General features: G+C 40.8%; 1 protein-coding gene across 1 annotated transcript in view; it reads right to left on the bottom strand.

Moving 5' to 3' along the window:
- The window catches only part of INPP4B (inositol polyphosphate-4-phosphatase type II B), a 295,449-nt gene that overhangs the window by 265,906 nt on the left and 12,459 nt on the right, over window positions 1-17,084 (bottom strand). The window contains exons 2-3 of the mRNA XM_074991914.1: window positions 16,404-16,612; window positions 14,219-14,263 (exon numbers count right to left, since the gene is read on the bottom strand). Coding sequence (XP_074848015.1) covers window positions 14,219-14,263; window positions 16,404-16,491 — 133 coding nt within the window. The 5' untranslated portion in view covers window positions 16,492-16,612. The remainder of the gene's footprint in view (window positions 1-14,218; window positions 14,264-16,403; window positions 16,613-17,084) is intronic.

Genomic DNA, 17,084 nt, shown 5'->3' with positions numbered 1-17,084 from the left:
TTATTCTTCTGCATAAACACTTACATATTGATGTCAGCTAAGGAGAGGGTGTTTTGTTGCACTCTGAATGTACAATACATTTCAGGGCATAAAGGATAAGCACTGTTGGAAGACATGGTCTAATTTCTTGGATGGAAAGAAAATTATTTCCTGAGAACAATTCTCCCTAATAAGGAAAAAACAGTTTTCACAAAGATTTTCTCTTACCTCTTCCCCATGTCTACGTCATCACACATATCATGATATATTTTAGTTCTGCCAAATGCAGTCAACTCCTTCCCAAAATAAAGCCACCAGAAATGAACAATTCATAATCTAATTAGTATATTGGATTCCCTTCCTTTGAAAGGCACAGGCACCTCTGCCTCAGAACATGAGATGCCCTTCTTGATATCTTTTAGATTATAAATTATTTGTCATAGGGACTGCACATCTATACAGTACCTAGCAGAGTTGGTTCACACGTGGCTGGCCTGTATGTGTTACTATAATATAGATGTTAACAATTAAAACAATAATAATACTACAAAGGTGACCACAATGAGGAAGTGAGGCTCTCAGGACCTCAGAGATAATCACAATTAAGACTGCTTTTCTTAAAGCTTCCTAATAAATCTCTTGGCATTTACATGCAGATTGCTGTACACCCTTGCAGACCATGCCTACACAGCAGCATTACTTCAGAATAAGCTGTTCTGGAGGAGATTTTCCAGAACAGCTTATTTTGAAATAGTGCATCTACACGCAAAAGCTGTCTCTACACTTGCATTCCTCTTTCAAAAGAGACATGCAAATAAGGGAACTCAAAAATGCAAATGATGTGCAGATTTACATGTCTGGCATCTCATTTGCATTTTCTTCTTTCGAAACAGCTTCTTTCGAAATAAGAAAAAGTGTAGATGAGGCTCTTTTGAAAGTAAACGCCATCTTCGAAAGAACCCTTCTTCCCTTTCTTTTTTTTATGGGAAGAAAGGTTATATTGAAGATGGGGTTCACTTTCAAAAAAGCCATATCTACACTGCTTTTCTTCCTTCTAAAGAAAAATATGCAAATGAGACACCAGATATGTAAACCTACACCTCATTTGCATTTCTGATTTCCTTCATTTGCATGTCTCTTGCAAAAGAGGAATGTGAGTGTAGACACAGCCAAAATACATCTTGAAATAGCACTCAGCTACTTCAAAATACAGAAATAAAGAAACACTATGGATGCTGAATCACATTTAAGGCACCCTGGGTAGACCCCCTATTTCAAAATACCCACTATTCACTGCCTATATACTCCCTATTCCAGAAATATCTAGTTCAGAACAGGCACTATTTCTTGTAGAATGAAGCGTACAGAAATCCAAATAAGCCATGTGCTATTTCAAACAGTAGTTTTGCTATGTAGATGCTCACAAACTTACCTCAGAATAGCAGCCGTTATTCCAAAATAACTTTGCTGTGTAGACACACCCTTACAGACCTCCGTGTAGCAAGTGTCAGAGAGGGGACACAGATGTGATGAGATGTTGGAAATATATTAAAATAGCATCAAAAAAGGGACACCAATATGAGAGCAACTGATAAATTGTGTGTGCGTGGGCATCTGATTGTTTGTGCTACATTTGTTTTAGGATTCCTCTTAAATCATATGAGCTACAACCATGATATTTGGTATGCAGCTTCCTCTTACCTTAACTTAAACCAAACTCGGGCTGCAGGCCAGTAGAACCAGCTGGAGGCCATGGCCTGTCTGCAGAGCCCTAGCTCCCAGGCAACAAGAACACAGCCTCAGGAGGAGCTGCTGGCCAGGGAGTGCTGCCCTAGCCCTCTGGGAGCAGCTGCCACCACAGCAACTCCACCCTTGCTGCTGCAGGTGGGCCTAGTCTCTTGTCCAGAGACCCCTGTGCTAACTGCTGAACCTTCTCCATGGCTTAACTTCTGCTCCTCCACCCACCAAGCCTCTGCCCTATGCCACTCACCCTCTGATCCTTCTCACCCCTGAACCCTCACTCCAGCCTTCACTTTTCTTCATTTTTGAAAAAAAAAACTATCACTGAAAACAGCATGTTGCTTTTTCATGCATTTTCAAAAAAAAAAATCACTTCAGTTAAGGACCTGAGCAACTTCAGGTACATCTGCTGGTTATAAAATAAATGGTGACATCCAACTACGCATCTGAATACCCATGAAGCTGGGGGTTGGGAACCCTTTTTTGGTCAGGGGCCTGTGACCGTAGACAAATTAGTCAGATGCTACACAAGTGAGAAGCACAAAGAAAAACCTGATGTGGTCAGTGATTGTAGGGCTGCTGCAGGCCCCCTAACCCCAGGCTGCCTGGAGCTGGGGGTTTCCACTCTTGCCAGGCCAACCCAGGCCAGGCTCCTCCCCAGCCTTGTTCCCTGCTGCTGTGGGGCTGCTGGTGGGGTCCGCGCTCCAACTGTTCTCCATGGCTGCAGGGCTTCAGGACACCCCAGCTCCTGCTGGGCTCCCCACTGCCATGGGGGTTGCTGGCAGGGCTTGGTGCCCCAGCCTGGCTCCCTGCCACGAGGCTCCTGGCAGAGCTCCCTGACCTAGGCTGGGCTTCTCACAGTGGGGCTGCCCAACCCCAGCTGGGATCTCCATAGCAGGGCTTCCCAGCCTGGCTCGCTGCCCCTTGGTCTCCCCAGAATGGGCTGCCAGCAGAGCTCCCTGCCACTAGGAGAAATCCTCTGAAGTTAAGCAGCTGGAGCTTTCGTATCCAAGTGCTCTCTGGTCCACCAACATCAGTGGTCCTGCCGGACAAGGGATGTTGCTGGACAAGCGTGCCAGTTGAGAAGTTTCAACCTATACCCATGTATTATTTGTACGGAAGTGACAGCCTCAGGACCCCAGTCAGGTTTAGGGACTACCTGTGTTAAGAACCCTGCAAAAATGAAAAATAAATGAATTGTAGATCTAAACCCAGGACAAAATGTAGGTGCAGAAACCAAGGTAGGAGGAAAGTAAAATAACAGTGCTGCCACTCCTTTGCTTAAAAAAACACTTTGACATGTCTAAAGCAGGGTACAAATGGAGAGCACCTACAGGTCAGAGAAAATTAGTGAAAGATATCATGTAGAGAGAAAACTGAATTCTGCAATCCAAGTCAATTACTTTTAGCCATTTCATAATTACACTTCCAGGGCCAAACATGGAGAGGCACGGGGGGCCATTTGACCTTGGCCTTAAGTTCAAAGGAGGTCTCAAATTTAGACACATGTTAATTTTTGACGTGATAAGTTTCACAACTTGTTTTTATGTGCATCCCTCAATAATTAATGCATTTGCACAGACACCAGCAATAAAAGCATTCGTTCAACAAAAATATTAAAATTATGTCTCACTTTTTGGTGCCTTATTTTGTTTTTATGTGCCATCATTTTTTATTTTTATTGTGGCTAGGGGCCTCAAAAGCTGGAAATGCCTGGACCTCTGAGAGGGCCTGTACATTTCCTAACCAGCAGACATTTGATAGGAAGCTGCTGAGTGATCTGCATGCAGATGATAAAGGAGAAGAGAGCCCACCCTGAAAACATGTAAGAGAGGTGGGTGCTCTAGATTAACAGTGAACGGAATGATTGAAATAAGATCAGCGCTACACTGTGGCAATTCGAGATTAGGCCATTTTGACTATGAAATGGGAACAAAAATGTAATAGCTAAGAGCTCTTTCATTAGCATAAAGAAGAGATCAGACTATGATGGGGAAGGGAAAGACTGTACATCATTAATACCAACAAACTATACAGATCACAGAAAAATAAAATAAAGGGATTTAGGAATGTGCAATCAAAGATGGGAGAGCGCAAAAGCTTCCCTTTCTTTACTGGAACAGTTTTCTGCAGCACCAGTAATTCACTCTGTAGTACCTATATTGCAGGCATTCTTATGATATGAGCTATACCCCTATCTTCTTTAACTGGGGGACTGCCTCTCAACTGGCAGAACTCTGTGGCTAGAAAGTCAGTTCTTTCTGTCAAAGACCAGTCAGGGGATTAAGCTAGAAAAAGAACTAACACTTACCGGATGACAAATGGCATACTGATTATTACCTTGCTAATAGCTCTAGCAAAACTGGGTAAAGGTCATTTTGAAATAACTCCTATTTAAAATAATTAATATTCTGGAACTTTCAGGACTTTCTAGGTCAACAATCCATTCATCTCTTCAAAACTAATGAAGCTGGCTGAAAGGGTATTGTTCTAAATAGTCATTTCCTGTATTGTTGCTAACATTTTAAAACTGATTTAAAAGGGGAAACTAATCACCTTCCAAGAATCAAAATAAACAGAGCCTTAATGTGATACACAAACAGTGTAGTTTGAAACTGGTAACTTTGGAGGAATGTCATTTCCAGTTTAAGTCCCTAAAAAGGTCAAAGAACATTATTATTTGTTCATGCTGAAATGGTGACCATGGTTAAAACTCCTTCATTGCTATAGTGTAGTGTCATGTAAATAAGCAATGGTCCTGTTTTGTTTCAAAAGAATCACTGAAATAATTTTTAGAGTGACCTGAACTCACTAGAACAATAAAATTAATAGCTAAGGATGTTTTTTTAAAAAAAGAAAAAGTCTTTCTGGTCTCCTCACACAGGGAGTTACTGCAGGGTTAGAGAGAGTTAACTGGATGCATCTACTGCTTCCTAATGAAGTTAATATAGGCTGGAGCTCTCCAGTCCATCACTCTTAGGACCTGACTGATGCCAAACGAGAGAATTTGCCAAACCACAGGAGGTCGATATTGTCTAGCAGCATTACCAACACTTCCACTGGATCCTGGGCTTTTAGAAGACATTCAGCGGTAAATTAGAGATAAGCAACACAGAACAGAGAGCCAGGACTGGTGGCTATAAACAAACTTTATGGGACCATGGGAAAGTTGGCCACATCCATGATAAGTGGATATCTGGCTAACTAAAATCATGTCGATAAGAGTACTACAACCATCTGAAGAGAGCATGCCTAAACTGCTTAACAGTTGTGTGTGAAAGACAAAGTGGGAAAAGGGTATAGAATTAAGGAGTGTGGAAACCCAAGGGCTTGGCCACACTTACCAGAAGATTGACGCACTGGCAGTCGATCTTCTGGAATTCTGTTTTGCCTGTCTGGTGAACATGTTGCAAAATCAACCTCTCTGGGCTTGGACATCAACCCCTGTACTCCACGCTGTTGTGTGGAGTAAGAGATATCAATGCAAGACTACAGAGGCTCAGATTTCACTAGGGAAGTAAATCAATTTGGATGTGTTGATTCTAGCTGCGCAAAGGCTATAGCTCGAATGCATATCTGAAATCGACTTATTTCCCTAGTATACAGATATCCCAAGAAAGAGACTACTAAAGGAACATAGAAAAAGAAATAAAGAAAAGAAGCAGTCTGAAATGGAGAGGGAAAAGAACAAACGGAAGAGGAACCAAGTAAATATATAAACACATGACATAACAGAAAAGGAATATGCAAAACAATTTAATGAATAAAATTTTAAAAGCTTATTTTGAAAGTGTGCTGTGGGGAAAGAAATTTCCTTAGATCGAGCCCTGCATATCTGTCACTTCCCTCACTCAGCCATTTTTTTGTCTGTTTGTTTGTTTGTTTAAGCTGAACAAAATTATCCATCCTGGTTCTTCCAATTCTTTTTCTGAGGTTGAGGTTTTTCTGTGGAGTGGTGCCTGGAGTTATTTCTGATATATATTCATAGAAGTGCGATCAGGATAAGAATTAAATATATTTTAATGGCAGCATGCACTGACTTTATCCTGTAAACAAAAGAACCACCCATAGATTTCAAGAGAGTACTTGATTATCATTTTCACCACTCCAAGTGGCAGTTGCATAGCTCAACTGAGCTTACTGGTTGTGTCCTTACATATTTTTATACCAAGAATTAACTCTGAATTTTTATATTTAGCTGAAATCATCTTAAACCCACTACTGAATACTGTAGACTCACAAAAACTGAAAAGGTAGACACAACCGGGCATTTGAAACTTTTATTCCAAGTGACTTAACAGCCTGAGGCTCATTGTCAAAAGTATCTTAGACCCTTAAGAGATTCTGAGGAAAATTTCCAAAACTGCTTTACACAGCAAGGAGCAACCCAGGGTAGCAAGTCTCTGAGCTTGGGTCCACAGACTGGGCTTACACTCTGGGCTTACAATAAAAAAAAGCTGTGTAGACATTGTGCTCAGACTGGAGTGTGGGCTCTGAAGGCATGGGAAGGTAAAGGCCCAAACCACAATTTCTTCACACCAGCTTAAGTCCGTATTACTAGGCTCTGAGACTCAAATCTGCTGGCTTCTGTTTACAGTGTAGATATACCCTAAAGGCTGGATTTACAGGGGTATCAAGGCTCATAAAGATGGGGTGAAATTTTCAAAATAAGCACTTAGCCACAGGATAAGGAACTAGGCACCTAACCTGTATTAGCTACTTTGGAAAAACCCCATGAGACAGCTCTCTGTATCTTAAGGTGTATAGATACCTTTGGAAATCTCTCCCTAAGTTAGGTGCTTAGATCCCATTTACTTTTTAAAAGATTTAGGCTTCTAAGTTCTTCAATCACTTTTAAAAATGGGGCATAAATTTTACATAACATTTTAAGGATTATGGAGAACATTTGAAGCAAGCAAAATACAAAAACATGTCAAAGAGAAGCTGGTTTAAACAATAAAGTGTAACAATCTATTTATACAAAACAAAAATTAGAAGCCCTTCCCCATCCTCCTCCACACTTTCTTCTCTGCTTGAAGTGGAAGCAATCCATCATTTGCAACAAGAAATCCAATAGCACAGTTAGTCATATTCATTCCTATTATCTGCTGCCTCACAACAGCGATAAACCCGTTTTCTAAATTGGCTAAATCCCAGCAGAACCCTTTCAGCTGTCATAGGCATTTTTTGAGTTCAGTTATATACAAACTTGTCTCTGAACAGATTAGCCGTAGCTACTCAAAATTTTTCTTTATATATGAATTTCTTCCAAAACATGTAAGCAAATCTATGTAGTAAAGACTTCATGTACTGGGTTTAGGATAAGTCTTCCTGATTCATGGCCCTGTTCTATATATCTTTGTATTTACAAAGCTGTCACATATTGTATGCCCGGACTATGCAAATTAGTTCAGGGGAAAATTATTCATAAAAACAGCAACAGCTTTTGGCAAACCTCTGGAAAACAGTTTGAATTTATAGCACAGAATGGAAGACAAATGTTTCAAAACAGTCTGCTCCTGATTCTGCTACTGCTGTTGTTCCCTCCACACCACCGCTCCCTCTTCTTTCCTACACACATGTTCATCCTATGTGGTGACCCAACTGCAGAGCACACAAGCATCCCTGTACTCAACAGAAAGCCTGTACTGACAACTACCAATGACACAGGAAAGTGCGTTATGAGATTTTTATCTCCACAATCTTCATGAAACAACAGACGCCAGACAAGGTGAAAACGTGTTCTGTGAACAGCTCCGACAACAATTAGACATGCTTACTGAGAAGAAAGCTAATTAGTTAAAAAATAAGCAGGAGTAGTACTACAGAGCATAGAAAATGAGATGTCAGCACAGGAACAATTCTTATTTGGATTTCAAATCTGTTCCTGAGGATTATGTTCCAGCACTTCTAGTACTCCATTCTGGGGCTCTTGGATCAGTTTCTCTTAACACAAGTGACAGGCAGAAGCTTTAATCAGCCTCCTCCAACAGGCTAGGCACCAAAGATTCTTGTGCCCACCACATCTCTCCTAAATGCCTGAATCAAGCTGCCTTATGTACTCAACAATATTTTTGTATATCACATTTTAAGTGCTGTCAGTGTGCTGTGCACTGTATGGAACACAACAATAAATTCCTGCTCTGAAGAGTTGTGGAACCTGACTTTTCAAGGTATTTAAGTGCCTAAAGATGCAGATAGGCATTATACAAAATATAGAAGGAGGTAGGCACCGACCCTCTTGAGGTGCTTTTGAAATCCTACTTGGCACCTATCTGCATCTTTAAGTGCCAAAGAGAGTTTTCAAAAACTGGTCCTTACGGTCAAATAGATACAAATGGAAAAGAAGGGAAGAAGTTTAAAACAGTCATATGTGTTCAATGTACAGCAATGTTCTTTTTTTTTTTTGTAGGCATACCAGAAGGATTTAAGACAGCTGATATGAATATAGAGAGGGAGCTGCTTGATGAACAGTAGGAGAGAACAGCCTGTGTAAATGGGATGGGGTGAAAAGAGGCACAGAGTCAGGAGCAAAAACAGAACAAACAGGGCCTCTCGACTGACATAGCTAGAAGAGTGGAGGAAACCCATGTGAGGCGGGGTGAGGCAACTTGTTAAGGAGTGAGATTAGATATTTAAGCCAGAGGAGAGTCTTAAAGATGAAAGCAAAATATGTAAGAGCCAATTCATTGATACAACTCCAGCTACTTGAGGATGACTAATTTGTAGCACTGATTAATCCGGTATGGTCCAGCTGATTTTAATCATGCCATGGATACCAAGCAGCTATACTGACCAACTCTACACTCTAGGCCAACATGTGGCACACAACACTCAGGGAAAAATGGTTTACTACCGCAGAAATTTGGGAGAAGGGAGGTGTAGAGCTTCACTGTGCTTATGGGAAATTATCTTTAACCTTACCAAGGGAAAGGCTAACATCCATTCAATCCATATCCCTCAACCCATTCCATTACAAAAAGAGCTGCTCAAGAAGAGAAAAGCCTTCAGCATTCCCCGAAGGACAACAAGACTTGAGTATGCTACACTGCTAATGACTTCTTAAATGGAAAACATCCTATGATTAGGGTATGTCTACACCTGGTAATAAAGTTGAATTTGTAAAAGTTGACTTCGTGATATTAGATTTTATAAAGTCGATGTTGACTGTCCGCACTTGCTCACAAAGTCAACTTAGTGTGTCCCCACTAAATTGCCTAAGTTTGACTGCAGCAGCAGTGCATTGTAGGCACCTATCCCACAGCCCCTGCAGCTCTGTTGCATTTTGGGTTTCTGTGCCAGTGTCTTCTGAGAAAAAAGTCACCACAAGTGGTTGTGGGTGTGTGATGTCATCATCCCAGAATGCGCTGCCCTCACCCCGCCCCGCTGATGGAAACAAATGAACATTTTTTCAGAAGACTGCCCTTGCATCAGGACACTTTGATAACTGCCACCATCAGAGCTGGCTATTGATGTGCCAATCTGCCCAGAGCACATTAGTGGCTCAAGTATGGTCATTATGTCAAGTAAATTCTGAAGAGACTACTTGTGGCCCAAGAGTCTCTTTCCCCGGTAAAGCTCACGATACCGAAGTGTCACTTGCAGCTGGTGTAGATACCAATGGAATCATCTGTAGTGACCACATGCATGACTATCTTCACAAAGAAAGAAGATATAATGACATGTTTAGTTTCTACTCTGGAAATGGGGTCTAGAGCTTAGAGGGTGGGAGGGCTGGTAGCCAGGACTCTTAGGTTCTCCCCACAGTGCTGGAAGGGTATTGGTGTCTAGAGTGCTGGAAGGCGCCATTACATGGACATGTCCAACATGAGGTGAGAAGCCTGTAAGAAGTAATAATGGCTCAAGCACTGTAATTGCTTCAAGACTCATTATGAAATGCCAAACTAACCCAGGAAAACACTTTTTCAAGGGAATTCAATGGCTGAGAATGGACTGAAATATCTCAATTCAGAAAAGAAAATATCACCCCCTTAAATATGCATTTGTCTGAAGTATCTGCTTAATGAGCCAAAGATATGTGGAACGCATAAATACACGTGAAGAGACAGAGAGGCTGAGATTTCAAATTGGGCTGAAGCAGCCAGGTGCGAGGTAGAGTTTAATAATCTAACACAGTAGTAGTGGTTCAAGCACTGTAATTACTTCAGGACTCATTATGGAATCCAAGACTAAAGAAGAGGAGCGAAGAAAAAGTTAAGCAAGTATTGGACAATAGAAGAGTTGAGGGAACTTGGGCACTTAAGACTGTTGGCCCCACTCAAGAATTATTTAATAACAGGGATATCCCTTTCCTCTTCTGGTAAAGAAGCACAGGCTCACCTTCTTGTGTGTGGGAGAGGGCAGGAAGAGAGAGAGCCCAGAAACTCCATTCTTTCATAGGAAATCATCCCTGGAACCATACACTTTGGGATGGAAGTGTGTGGCCCTGCAGGGAGAGCATGGGAAACTATCTTTAATGAAAGAACCTGTTGGGTTGGGGTTACTTTTTAAAAAGTAGAATGCAGAAGACAATGCTCTTTAGAAAATATCCAACGCAGAATAGGGCAGAGTGCAGAGACAGATGTCCTGAAGCACAGTTCCAGCAGGGACTGCTTAAAAATGTAACAGCCGCATGGCCCGGGGTTGGGGTGGCAGACCCATAAAACAAGTTTATCAGCCTCTCCTCCTAAATCCTGTGCAGGGAAAAAGCCTTCTCAAGCACTGAAACCCCATGCAGGACAGGACAAGTGCCCAATAGATTTGAACTTCATCTTTAACCCACTGAGTACCAGACTCCCTCTGAATCCTCTAAATGAATCTATTCAATAGATTTTTACAAGAGTGACTGCACCTATATTGTCATGCTGGAAATAAGTTAGAGCCACACAAGAAAAAAAATGTAACAGTCCTACAGACTTTGCTCCCCAGATTCATTTCAGGTTGTATTGCAAAATTGAGGGATGTCTTATAAAATGTATACTGCCAACCAAGTTAATCTCATATGTGCAAGCACAAAACCTATTCAAAGTTGACACAATCTTTACCAACTATTCATCTGTATTCTTATGTGACATCTATCCTTATGATATCTGAGCACCATCACCATGGTGTCTAATGGCCTGCTATAGCAGGAAGATTTGAAATGCATTTCCAGTGGACTTGGCAGGATATATAAAAATTAGAGTTTAATAATTCCTTCTAAATTTTTATATCATGCTGATTGCAGTAGTAGCTGAGCACTTTACCTATCAACTGTCTTGCTTGGTCTTAGTACCCACTTCCTCCGCTGATTTGTTCCTTCCTTCCTTTCTTGGTTTCATTTTTGCTTTAAAGTAAACGTGAACAAAACTGGGCAGATAAATTTCTGAACACTCTGCATTGAGGGTCCCTAAAATCACCAATTCCTTGGATCACATATCTCAGTAATTCAATGAAATTTTAACAATGGAAAGCATTATTAAGAGCCCACATTTTTTAAAAAGCCTATTAAGGTCTGATCCAGTGTTTCCTGATGTCTATGAAAAGACACTTCTTGAAATCAGCATGTGTTGGACTGGTTTCCTGATTATTGCCCCTCTTCCTGCTCTCCCTTTGCTCTGTTTCTTGTCCCCCAGTCAGTTCTTTGCACTGAATTCCACACGGTTCATCCTACATAGTTCATGGTGCTTCTGAAAACAGGATTTCAAAACATTTCAGTCTGCTGCTAGCGAACACAACAGAGGAGCATGACTAGGAAAGGCAAACAGCAAGGTGAGTTTGAAAAGTAAAGACTCAAGATAACTAGGCTTCAAAAAAAAAAAAACGGACATATCCAAAATGGTTATCCAGAACCTTAAGACTAGAGACACTGTTTTAACAGAAGCTCTGATAAGCTGCATATCCTGAAATAATGAGCATAAGAGACTCATGCAATCTTAACGCAATATTTGATTTATTTTGGTAGGTGACTGTAAATCACAGTCAAAGTCAATCACTCCCTGTTGTGAAGGATTTTTGCCTCATGACTCCAATTCATTAACAGTTTCAGCAAGGTTACGGAACCTAGTGGAAATCTTTGAAAATTTACAAGTCATTGTATTACCTTGATCAAGGCAACTACATTTACACTATGTTTAACATATAATGAGCAATACCTCTGCTTCTGTACAAGCCACTGGGGGCAGATTCACCTTCTTTGTCAATAGCTGCCCTAGTCTGCTGCCCTCACCTCCCATACCCATCCCAGAGCTCTTCTGTGACTTGGGTTTCACCAGAGCACAGCAACACTCATTTTCCATTGCCATGTTCTGTATAAAATGTGCTGTGAGGCTGAAGAGTACAGGGAAGTCTACAACAGTTCTTTATTAATACCACAGTCATATAATCCGTTATGACTGTGCCAAAGGTCCAGAAAAAGAACAGGGCCTCCTTTTGCTAGCCATATATAAACAGAGGGAATAAAATTGTCCCTGCACTTCAGAGGTTATAATCTAAACAGGCATGACGGGAGAAGAATTGGTCTACAACAGTGATGGGCAACCACGAATGGTGAATGGGCCGCATGAGTGGCCCTTCATCACCTCACCCACAGCCCGCTGGCATTCCACCTGTGGCCTACTCTTCCCCCCTCTCCCCTCCCAGCACTTTCAGAGCATACAAATCACCTGATTCACACTCTGTCTCTGCTCCTCCTCCTTCCTCCCAGAGCTGAAACAGCTGATTCAAAGCATTCCAGCCCTGGGATGGAAGGGGAAGAGTAGGGGTGAAGCGTGAATCAGGCTAGTTGTGTGCTCTGAAAGTGGAGGTGGTGGGGAGATAAGGATGACCATGGAAGTGCAGGGCTCTAGTCCTCTGGTGCATGAGAGGCTCATGGGGCAGGGAAACAGCCAGGGGCTCCACAGGCCACAGGTGGAGCCCCACTGGGCTGCAGGTTGTCCAGCACTGGTCTACATATAGTTCTTGCACCATTTCAGCTACACCAATTTAGAGACTAACACAGCTGAAGCAATACACCCATGAGCACCCACCCCCCCTTGCAACAGCATCTATGCTATTGTTAATGCTATAAATATGCAATTTTATGAAAACATGAAGAGGTAATGTTTTCTGCTTGTAATGATTTTGTGCATTGGAAAATTGAGAAAGATAACTGAAAATATGGGGGGAGGGTAATTTAGGAGACTGAATATCTATCAGACTTAGTAATGGGAAATAATTTAAATACTTTATGCTACCAAACATCAAGTTAACAATTAGGAGACATGTTCAGCCAATCAGGCTGCTCCAATGACTGAATTCTTCTAACCATATTTTACATATATCTGAATAAAGTGGGTGGTATGTACTAACAGAACAGCTTCCGAAAACAGACTGTTGCTTTGTACTATATGTACTAAAGAAAAATATAGCAGAAAAACAGATTGAAATGAACCTTTCCCCGGAAAGGAATAGTTACACTTTGAAATAAATGTATACGTTACTCAAAGTTATAGTACAGTAGCCAAATAAAATACAGCTGCCTAAAATATAAACATGGGGATTTTCAGTTCTTTAGCCCATAATGTGTAATGTTTTAGAAAAGATTATGGGTCAGATCAATGCTGGAATAATTTGCAAGCAAGTGGCATGATAGTCATTCAACTAAATCAGGGGTGGCCAACACGTGGCCCGCAGGACAGAATCCAGCCCACGAACCCATGTCATCGGGCCAGTAAAGCTGGCAGCGGTACGATTTTGATAGCTGGCTGGGAGGCTCAGGGTTGGCAACCTGAGGCTCTGGAGCCACATGTGGCTCTTTAAGGAGCCATTTGCATCTCTGGACACTGCCGCCACTGACTCTGACTCTGGCTCCCTGCCCTGCAGAGCTGAAATAATGGAACTCATTTTAACCGGTTTAACAGCCAGCAGGAGGGATCCAGATGTTTAACAAGTTAAACTGAGTTCCATTATTTCAGCACAGCAAGACAGGGAGCTGCCCACACTGCAGGTGGGGGAAGGGAGTAGGAGAGCTGGGGAGAACCATGCAGCTGTGCAGAGGAGGCAGCATCAGCATTGAATGAGCAGTTGGGGGTGGGGGCAGCTGCGGCAGCATGTGGAGCTCATGTTTCAGGTAGGTTAAGGGTCCAGAGGGGCTAAGCCTGGGGATGGAGGCAGTTCTGGGGTTATTTTGTGTTCAGGCCCTGGAACATGTAAAAAGTTGCCATTTGGCCCCAATGAAAAAAGCCTGGCCACCCCTGAACTAGACTGAAAATCCTGTATAATGGAAAGCACTTCAAGCCTGGTGGTACAGCAGCACTCCTAGTTTAAGCACCTATGGCAGGTGTAAGTTCAAGTAGCTCTGACTAAATCAATGGCACTATATCAATGGCACCAGCTGAGAATCTAGCCCCAATATTTCCAATACAGCACAATATATGTTCTTCTGAAGGATGTTAATTTTTTTAAAACTGCTATGCCCTATAATAGATACAGCTTATGCCTATACATTTCCTTCTGCATAGAAATCAAAACTATGTCTTACCAAGGAAAAACTCCAGCTTTGACTCATTTGCAATCCTCTGGATACCTTTAATATTAAAAACAAGTTAGAAAGTAGGTAAGTTCTAGTTTCATACGGTAATATTAACATGCTTTACTTATGTATCAATATCTTCTTGCCACTGTTGGAGGCATCGACCAATTATTTTATGTTTTGAAAGGAAACTATATAATAGAAGAGACCTTTTCACAATTGCCTACATCTACACTGAATTCCGCTTTGGGAACAGGAACACAAATGAGCGAGATCAAAAATGCAAACGAAGCATGGATTTGCTTATCTTGCACCTCATTTGCATATTTTCATGCAGTTGCTCTTCTGGAAGAGGCTTTTCTGGAAGCAAAAACAGCCAAATAGATGGGGTTCCTTTGAAAATGGGGTTTGTTTTCGAAGGAACCTCATCTACAGGGCTGTTTTTAATTCCAGAAAAGCCTCTTCTGGACGCACAATTATGCAAGAGTATGCAAATAAAGTGTACAATATGCAAATCTGTGCTTCATTTGCCTTTTTTATCTCGCTTATTTGCATTCCGCTTCCAAAAGTGGAATGAAGTGTAGACGTAGCTAATGTGATTGTATATACACAAAAACAGGTCTTATTTACATTTTTGAAAGAACACATATTTACTTTTGCGTCTGTAGGTTAAGGAATAAAAATTAATTCAAACTATGGAAAACTTTATTGATGTATACTGTTTGATAAATAAATATAATTTATTTAAAATAAGTTTAGTAATTCAACATTGCTCAGTTATCTAAATGTGTTTGAGAATTATGGTGTGTAATGCTTCATTTTAAATGCATACGCCATCACAACATAAACAACAATAAAAATATCCACATTCACTCAAAACATATAAATCAGGTTAGTAAAAACAGAACACTTTACATTATTTTATCAAGAAACTCTAATACAACAAAATGGCCATAATTTTATATGTGAGAGATTGGAAATTCTCTCTCTTACTATGTTTATAATATAACCCATTACATTTTAGACATGTGCTTTAATGTTGTGCATCATATCTTGTATTTTTTAAATGGCAACATGCTCTTTATCCATCAGGATGTGAGAGAGACATGAAGCTGAATGGCTGACAAATGAGGAGAATGAGGGAAATAGCTCAAGTAACCACGAATTGCTCAACCTCCACAAAAGGGCAACTGGAAAATGGCTGCAGGGCCATGATCAAGGTCATACAGTAACTGCCTTCTGTTGCCACTGAGCATTTACATAAAACATAAGTGGCTGTGCTAACATGGAGAGGAACGTGCATGGAAGTTCAGAAAGGAAGACATTTTTGGCTATGAAATTAGAAAAGGTATATAAGAAAATTAAAATTTCTTCAAAAGTTTAAAGGTGCAAAATGAAGTAACCTCGAGAGTTTATAACAGTGATGTTTAAACATGCCTTTGTGAGCTATATATAATCATATTTTTCAAAACCATAGCTGCTCTGCTTTCAGAAAATTGAAGAGTAATTTCAGCAGATTGGTCTATAACACGCTTTTAATGGATAGGATGGCAGTATATTAGACATGGCCACACAACTAGTCAGCTAAAATTCTCTGAAGAGGACTCAACTCTTATATTTATATCGTACTGCATTATGATTCACAAAACACAAAAAGCAATCCTGTAACACCTTAAAGACTAACCATATTGTTTATTAGGAGATGAGCTTACATGGGACAGACCCACTTCAGATCTGTAGAATAACAACTCATTCTCCAGATTTGAAGAAAACAACTCATTCTCCAGATTTGAAGAAGTGGGCCTGTCCCACGAAAGCTCATCAAATAATAAACAATAGTTAGTCTTTAAGATGTTACAGGACTGCTTTGTTTTGTAAAGATAAAGATTGACAAGACTACTTCTGTTATGATTGTCTTCATGTATTTTTCTTTAAAATTTAATTATTCTAAATCTTATTAAAAAATAATAAAAATCAGAATGTAGCTTTGCTCCTCCCAAAGAGGTTATTCACATGAATCTAAATTAGTAAAAATGTTTAAATAAAATATTAATCAATTCATTTGCCTTGGTACAGCCATTTGTTAGTCAACAATTTAACAACATTTCTATTGATTTGTGCAATTAGAGAATATGGGGCATTTTGTAAAATAGTATTTACTATATAACACGCAATAAATAGGATGCATACTTACTTGTAAACTGGGGTTCCCTATGGTCTGCCTGTGTTTGAGGGAGAAAATGCTGTGTTTCGCCTGATGGTCTCTCCTTTTTGGTTTCCATGATCAAACTCTAGAATGGCTGAATTTTACTCTGAAAACTTTCTGAGTTTGTTTCTCCAAGTGCCACAGCCCACTATTTCAGTTTGATTTAGAAGCAGCTTCAGGTCCTGCACTCAGAAACTCTGCATTCAGAAAATATTAAGACACCTTTTAGGAATGCAAATATTTAGGGAATGGGTTAAAGATCATGACATAACACACACATTTCTATTCTTTCTGTCACAAAACCACACACGCCCCTCCTATACCTTTTGCGTCACCCCCTATTGCTTCCCTTTCAGCGAATCACTAAGTCCTTGCTACACAGCACTTTTCAAAGAAGGTAATGTACTGGAAAACTAGGTAGCAGAATCATCACAGTGAAATCCTTGTTGTGAGGATGTTGACTGACCTGGGAGCCAGGTGCCTTTGGAAATGTCTGCAAGCATAACGGACTTCCCAGAGCTCCAGGAGTTTGATAATATGACCCCTGCAGATGACATTGACGAGGGCTAGGCATTGTTCCTTGCTGAAGGACCATTTGCCTTGCACCGTGTGGGAACCCAAGTGGGCCCCCGAACCCAAAAAGGAGACATATGTACTAAGAGTGACAGA

The sequence above is a fragment of the Carettochelys insculpta genome, chromosome 4 (assembly GCF_033958435.1).
Source record: "Carettochelys insculpta isolate YL-2023 chromosome 4, ASM3395843v1, whole genome shotgun sequence".
NCBI lineage: Eukaryota > Metazoa > Chordata > Testudines > Carettochelyidae > Carettochelys > Carettochelys insculpta.
This window is presented reverse-complemented; position numbering and strand designations above follow the sequence as displayed.